This window comes from Salvia splendens, chromosome 10 (genome assembly GCF_004379255.2).
Source record: "Salvia splendens isolate huo1 chromosome 10, SspV2, whole genome shotgun sequence".
NCBI lineage: Eukaryota > Viridiplantae > Streptophyta > Magnoliopsida > Lamiales > Lamiaceae > Salvia > Salvia splendens.
The window spans coordinates 9568378-9575928 of NC_056041.1; the positions used below are offsets into that span (position 1 = coordinate 9568378).

The following is a 7551-nucleotide window of genomic DNA, read 5'->3' on the forward strand; positions in this document are numbered from 1 at the left end:
TGGGGAAGTGAAATTTTTATTTTTTTTATTTTTTATCGATTTTTTTTTAATAAAAATCCGATTTTTTAAAAAAAAAATTAAAAAAATGTTTGAAACCAACGGCTATGCCGTTGGCGAATGGGAGACCGCCACGTGTGCGTCCGCTGGCACGGACGTGCTCGATACATCGAGCAGCGCCGTGCCAGCGGCGCGGTTGCAGCGGTGGCGGTCCTTCGCCTTGCCGCTGGCACGGACGGCGGTGGCGCCAACCGCCACCGCTGCGGATGCTCTTAACACTTGGACCAAAATTGTAAAATAGTAGTTCCTCCGTCCACGAGTAAGTGTAATAAGTTAGTTTTCATAAATTCAAACTGAAGTACTTTTCAGAAACAAAGCCACCTGGTCTTGAGCACAATATTGTGCATAATTTGTGGCAGGGACTGATATCAACATTTGCCAACCCAACCCAACCCAACCCAACTACGAATGAAGGATCAGAGTCCTCGAGAACAAGTCTGCATATGATCTTTACTCAGAACTCAGAAGCGGAACATTCGAAGTAGAACAAATGATACATGAGCTGCTCAACTCAGAACCTATCATTCAGAAGCAGACTTGCCAAGACCGGACTTGGTCAGAAGTCATGGCTTCACGACCTGTGTTCACTCGATTAGTCTTGGGAAGCATTAGCAAGCATGTATTAGTAGCCTAAATAGTAACTTTGTATCGCACACTCGATATGAAATGAAAGAAAGCACAGCACTCCAAAGTTCTTTCTTGAATAAGTGATGAGATGAATAAAAGAGACAATATGTAAACCTTGTTTATTCTTCGGTCATTGAGGGAGATTGTCTTTGGGTAGGGCTGACACTTCCACTTCGACTTATCTTGAGTGCATCGAGTGCCTTCTGTATCTCCATAGTCATGGCACTGTCGACACTGCCAGATGATAGTTTCTTGTGCACCTTCTGTAAATGAAGTTTTAAAGAGCTGCTACTCAGTCCAGCATTCTTCCCACAGATCGGACACACCTTCATCATCGGTCTGCGATGTTGCCATTCCATTGAGACTTTTCCGTGCAACTTTTGGTCCAAGTCCAACAGAATCCTCGCAAACCCATCATTAGGCTGGGCTCTGCGATGAGCTCGTTTCAGCGCATTCCACGCTTGTAATAGAGTAAAGTTTCTGCAATAGACGAAACTTCAAGTTGAATTTCTTAGGGAAGGACAAGATAAATATTACATTTCCAAGCAATGGAATGCCAAAGATGGCGTAGTTCATTGCTGAATTAACTATCTTCTTTGTTTTCTGAATTACGGATGCTACTGTGAACTTACTTTCTGAGCATCAGATAGGCGAGAATCAGTGTTGCGCTCCTACTCTTCCCTTCAAAGCAATGAACCAACACTTTACCACCCATTTTCTCAACATGATTGATGAAATCGTGAGCTTCTTGGAAAATATCACTGATGTTAGCATTTTCGTGATCACATATCTGGTGACAGAGATGAGTCAGGGTCAAGAAAGTCTAACTGAGACAACGCGACAAAGATACGATTAAGGTTTTTTTCATTAAAAAGGATAAAGTAATGTAATCAATAAACTGAGATTTAACTTGATTATACTCCTTTAGTTTCTGAACACAAGCTACATATTACATGAAGATGTTCTTGTTCAAGAGGGTATTATGGCCCAGCATTTGATCATTTTCTTAGTAGAAGAGCAAAAATCCTGGATCATAAGAGTTATATGTGTGAAAAAAGCAAGAAAAAATGTGTAGGCACTACTTACTGAAAAGTTTTTGTATTCAAATAAATCAGGAAACTGAGAATCTGCCTGTCCAATTTCATTCGAGCACAGACATAAAATATGTGTAATCCCCAAAAGCTGCAGAGTGTACACAGATCTAGCAGCGAGTGCCCCGCCGATAAACAGACTGCCTGATATTGGTGACGGCTTTTCTGTGTTTGCTGCTTCAGATATTAATCCTATTCTCTCAAGAATGTGCTCGAGCCTGACCTGATAATTAAAAACCCTAGATTACTTCCAAGGAAAGACGAAGAGAGTTATCAATATCAAACTTGCACTAGCTCTTCAAATCACACCTTTAGCTCATAAGCATCAACCATATAATTGCTATCACTGCCTTCAAAGAACCCAGTAGTGAAATTATTCTCCTGGCACAGTTTAATTGCATCATTCTTAAGCATGTCAGTGCACTGTTCTAATTCTTTGTTTAGTTCTGCATCCATCTGAAAGAGAATATCGAAGAACCAATAATGAAACAGATGCAAAAAGTATACCCAATACGAAGTATGCAGCTCCTAAAAAGTTCTATCAAGAATTTTGATACAGAAACTACAACTGCAATATGGCAATGAATCTTCCAACATATTGCCGCTTCTAGTTGATACCAGAGAATATGTTATGAAAAGAAAATAATCAGCTTATAGATGAATGACAAACTACAAACATTTCAGAGCATAGATGATAATTAAATGTCTTCAGCCACAAAAGACTAAATAACAATAGCTCATTTAGATAATATTTTTGTATTTACTACACATGTTGCACACCTTTGCAAATTTGTGGAAGTCACGAAGCTTTGACGTCAATCGCAAGCTACGTAAGGGCTCTCCACTCCCCCTGCCAGACTTTCCATGCCAATTGTCGCGTGATATTGGAGAACAGCTATCTAAACTTTCTCTAAATCCGCTAGATGGCTGTCTCGGCCCTACTCTCAGTGATTCTGAATCATTTAGATCTGAAGTGTTATCAGTGGAGCCCCGATCCCTGCTAGGTGAAGGTAGAAAGTGGGCCTGTGACGGTGATTCAGGAACCACCAGATCCTCTTTGTCAAGATCACCGCAAGTAGATTTATTTACAATATTGAGAAAAGTTCTCAAAAGACCATCTAGTTTCTGGTAAAGAGTAAGAAGGAAAATATGAAATCCCTGCAAGTCCCTGAGTGCTGCTCGAAATCCACTTTTGAATGATTGTACAACTGAGGCCATTTCATATTCCCGTATATCAGTCGTTACATCAGCATTTTCTGGCGATGTCCCCAGTTTTCCACTGGTTATTTCATTCAACAGCTGTGATGCATACTCCGAACTATTTATGAGGAGCTCAACTAGCTTAGGGTAATTTGCTTGGTCATTTGTACGTTTTCCAGCTGGTGGTCTTCGAGGTACCCCAGAGTCTATTGCCAGAATATGAAGATCATTACATCCTGACTCATTCAAAGAAAGACTCTTTACACTCATATTGCTAGATTTTGGAGATTCTAGAATATCAGAAACATCAGAACTCTGCGATACCAATGCAGGCTGCGGAGGGCTTAGTCTACTACTGTCTATAGAAGTTGCTCTTCTTTCCTTTTGAAGTGCCCGAATAACTTTTGGTCTATATCTATTGATTGCTGAATCGAAAGCCAACTCTAGCGCATCCATATTTGCGCCAGCACTTTTTTCAGCCCACAGCAAATTTGCTGTGTTTCCACGCCACCTGAGATGGCGACAAGGAAGGCGATCTTCATTTCTAATAACAAGGTCTAACATCAAAATCCTGCCAAGCGCTGCTGCAGTCTTTTCTGCAACTTCTCGTGACTCAAAAGCACTTGAGGTTTCCAATAAAGGAGATCCATGGACATAACTGCAACGTCATCGCAAATTGTATATGCTAAGTATCGTCAAAGATGCATGCTCTCTAATTTATGCATCAGCTACTATAAAGTGGTGTATTACCAGAAAACTGCTAGAGATTTATACTCACAGGTAGTACCTTACAGAAAATACTTTTTAAATAAGATTTTGATTTCTAAGTCATCATTCTCAATGGAAAATCTTTTACTGCAATAGACATTTATATAAATAACATTTGTATCACCCAATAACAGTTGCATTAAATGCAGAAACCCCGTGCTCTGAAATAGGATCACCAATATGCCAGTTTTATTAAGAAGCAGAGCTTATAAATAACTAGATGCACCATTGCAATTGACATTTCTATACATACTTCATCACCAGAAGGCAGCGACTAAGCTCAAGAGCTTCCAGAAGTTCTGAACAAGTCATTTCACCAATTTCATCCCCTTCTGCAATTGCAGAATCTTTTGCTTTTTCTGCAGCTTCCTTTATTTGCTGCCATTCGGGGCTGGCATTATGAACGACCCTAGCCTGCATTTGTACAATGTCTGACAAGTATAAATTTTTGTTTCACGTGTAAGATTAAGGAGTAATGGAAGCAAGGAGGTACTACTTGTGGAGTTTTGACACCTAGCCACTTAGCAAATTCATAGCCAAGTCTCTCCGATTGGGTAGCCATCCGTGATGATGAAAATTTTATGACTGCCGCAGCTTCCTTTAGAGAAGACTCATCATGTTCTGGTTGGTTAAATAGAGCGAAAAAAACAACACCGCCAGAATTGACGGTGACCTGCCCCGGCGAAATAACAGAATAATCAGTAGAAAGGCAATTAAAACATAAAATAGTTATACGAAAAGACAACACATTGGAATATACAAAGCTACTCCCTCCGTTTTTTAAAAATAACAACTATTTCCATTTTGGGCCATTCCTTAAAAATAGAAACTTTAGAATCTTTCTATTTTAGGACATAGACCCCACAATCCACTAATTCTACTTTCACTACTTTTTCTCTTCCTCTCTCTTACTTTACTCATTTTTGTTTTCCTCTCTCTTACTTTTACCAATTTTTCTCACTTACTTTACCAATTGTGCATTAAAACTCGTGCCATTTCAAATGTTTCTGTTTTTTTAATACGGAGGGAGTATAATTTACATAAGGGAATAGATCTTCTAGCAGTAAATCATAAGTTTCGACAGTGTTTGTTCCTATATTTTAATTGGCATATAGAGAAAAAAAGAAAGTACTATTAAAATGGGATACCTATAGGTATTCGTTTTCTTATGGATTCTAAATCATCAAGGACAAGAAATGCTAAGTGTTATACAACAACAATACAAACTGTGTGGATTTCCTGGCATAAATCTGTTTACAGAAAAAACTATGGAGAATAAACTGCACACTGTGCCAACAGTAAGATTTAAAATGAATTCCTGAGATACAACTACACCAAAAGAATGTATAGAAACATCAGATACAATAACCATCAAAAAGAGCAATCAGTTTATGTTATTTCTTGACAAAGACAAACCTCCAGTGGTCTAGTCATTTCATCCTCAGACTGCTCCGTACTGCTGCTATGCTCCGTATGGTGAAGCGAAGAAAGTGTGTTCCATGAGAAGGAGCTTGAATCAATGTCTAACATATCAGATTTACCAAGTCTGTCCCACAAGCTGATTTCTGTGGCTTGCTCAGGGGGGGAAGTTTTTAAATCAACGTTATATTCTTCTAAACTGAAAGAAAACCATTCACAATAATTGTTTAAAAAAAAGCAATTATCATTAACCATGCATAAAAGGAATAATAAGTGAAGTCAAACATGTTGCTCCATCGTTTACAGAAGATGCAGATATCCAACAGCACTCTTCTACATATGCTAGCTTGCTTATCTCAACTCATTACCATGATAACCACTTTTTTATATCATCCTAGGTGAAGATATATATAGTGAGTTACAGAGGAGAGAGAATTTGACCAACAACAGTTTCAAGATTTATATCTTATCCAAAATAACAACTATTTATACCTAAAATAAGTTGGTGCACATCCGCCAAAAATTCCAGTCACCAAGGATCCATCCTTTATTCAGTGAATCCTAGATATATCAAGAGAATAGGAAGCCAACAGATGGATATACCGTGAACAAATGAGAACAGCTACATAAAAGCACAAGGCTGACAGCTTGAAGAAAGAGCCTATCATTAGAAAGATTGCATGCGCACGTTGGATTCAAAAATCAAATTAATTTAAACTAGCAAACAATCATAATAGTTCATAGTAATCTATTTGCAAGTACACTTGCTAGCGAGTGATTGCACTTGAAGAAACAATTTTCCAGCACTCATATATCCATAAACAAAATCAAACACAGCAGAATCGTGACAAACCTTAAGGGCATACTCTCAGTGTGATGAGGCCGGTGAGGAAACCCTGAGGCCCGATACTTGCTGCTGCGCTTGCGAACAAGCTCAAGCCATTGTGCAAACCTATAAGCAGGACCTGCTGTAATATCCCCCAACATATACAGTACCTGCACATCGAAACATCTCATTTCAAGCCAAAACCATCGTATCAATTTTCACGGAATGAAATGGTATTAAAGCAACAGAGAACAATAAAAAGGCAACTAAACAGAGAGCAAGTGAGCCAGAGAGAGGGAGAGAGATTTACCCTTGAAGTGACAGTAAGGGGCAAGGGGCTTTCAGGCTCGGTGCCTGCCAGATCAATCTCTCTGTCTTCCTCCTCTTTCTGCATATACATATATATATCAATGTGAATCGAGGTCCACATATACCAAATAATCCGCTGAAACAAAATCCCTTTCCATACAAATTGCCCTAAAATTTATTGAATTTGAGGTACAAAGGTGTCTAAACGAAATGGAGCAAATGATTTCCAGATCCAAGCAGTGACTAACAGATAAAAGCATATATGTAAAATATTATAATCTGTGTATGTAACAATTTGATTGTTTATGCAGAATGCATATTGATAAATCAATGTAGCAGGCTTTTCGGGTAGTGTGTGTAATGATTTGAATGGTGAAAAGTGACGTGGAGAAAAAGGTGAAGAGAGAGAGAGAGAGAGAGGGAATACATGAAAAGTGAATCGAGTTTCTTCCTTTTGATCATCAGCGGCCATTCCATCTCTCTCCTTTGGTGGTGAGGAATAGGAGTGAGAAGCCATGGGTTTTCAAAATTAGTGGATCTAGCGGCTATTTTTGGCTAGTCGGCGTTGACGGTGAAGACTCGGACACTGATGGCAGTGTTATAGTTGATAGTGGAGTGCTAGATCCCGGCGACGGTGGGCGGTTACTTATACTCACAATTCACACTACTTATTTCTGGATTTATTATGATCAAAATAGAAAAACTCAAATACCAAAAAATATCTAAAAAGGAGGATTGCATTGCAGAGCGCACAAAACTAGCGCCAACTCGAGCGACCCTTTTTTTAATATTTTTTTTCTTTTTTTCTTTTGATTTTCAGTTTTAAATAATTTTTAAATTCCTTTTACAACATGTAATTATCTCCTATGCACAGTTTTTTATCTCATACAATATCATCTACTCAATTATCTCTTTCTAGCGTTTTTTTTCCTCCAAATTGAGATTTCACAACGTTTTTCACAAAAGTCAAATTCCACTACACATCACATCTTGTAATTTCTTACTTTAATTTCTTACTTCTCCTAATATTTCAGTAATCTCAATTCTCTTTTTCCTCTAACATTATATTTCAGTGTTTAATGAGTGCTTATCTATGGAGAAGTGAATCAAGTGATAGTTGATGGCATATGCAATTTTGATTGTATATGAATTTTGATACATGATAAAGTATAAGAAATAGAAAGAATAAGTAATTAAAGTATTGTTCGTGTGGAGAATGAGTGTCACTCATTAGAGAGAAAAGAGTTCCAAAAT

The 7551-nt window shown here is 38.2% G+C and overlaps 1 protein-coding gene across 3 annotated transcripts; it reads right to left on the minus strand.

The window, feature by feature from the left end:
• Nucleotides 1–479: 479 nt before the first annotated feature.
• Nucleotides 480–7033, minus strand: LOC121750741 (dual specificity protein phosphatase PHS1-like). 3 transcript variants are annotated; one of them, XM_042145341.1, is made up of 12 exons: nt 6725–7033; nt 6299–6376; nt 6016–6158; nt 5160–5361; nt 4240–4416; nt 3997–4157; nt 2556–3633; nt 2085–2231; nt 1771–1998; nt 1317–1474; nt 799–1164; nt 480–654 (listed from the first exon to the last, which is right to left on the minus strand). In XM_042145341.1, the coding sequence occupies exons 1-11, from the start codon at nt 6812–6814 to the stop codon at nt 804–806; spliced, it is 2823 nt and encodes a 940-aa protein (XP_042001275.1). In that variant the 5' UTR covers nt 6815–7033; the 3' UTR covers nt 480–654; nt 799–803. The 3 variants fall into 3 exon arrangements, with proteins under 3 accessions (XP_042001275.1, XP_042001274.1, XP_042001276.1); XM_042145340.1 differs by having other exon boundaries at nt 480–635; nt 6725–7032; XM_042145342.1 differs by lacking the exon at nt 6725–7033 and adding an exon at nt 5655–5723 and having other exon boundaries at nt 480–1164; nt 6299–6676.
• Nucleotides 7034–7551: the final 518 nt, after the last annotated feature.

What these genes read in the sequence shown, in the direction of transcription:
- LOC121750741 (XM_042145341.1), bottom strand. Translation starts at nt 6,814, where the DNA reads ATGGCTTCTCACTCCTATTCCTCACCACCAAAGGAGAGAGATGGAATG. An exon ending in TTGATGCTTATGAGCTAAAG is followed by an intron (nt 1,999 to 2,084) that starts GTGTGATTTGAA and finishes TTTAATTATCAG; the next exon opens with GTCAGGCTCGAGCACATTCT. An exon ending in GCCTATCTGATGCTCAGAAA is followed by an intron (nt 1,165 to 1,316) that starts GTAAGTTCACAG and finishes CGTCTATTGCAG; the next exon opens with AAACTTTACTCTATTACAAG.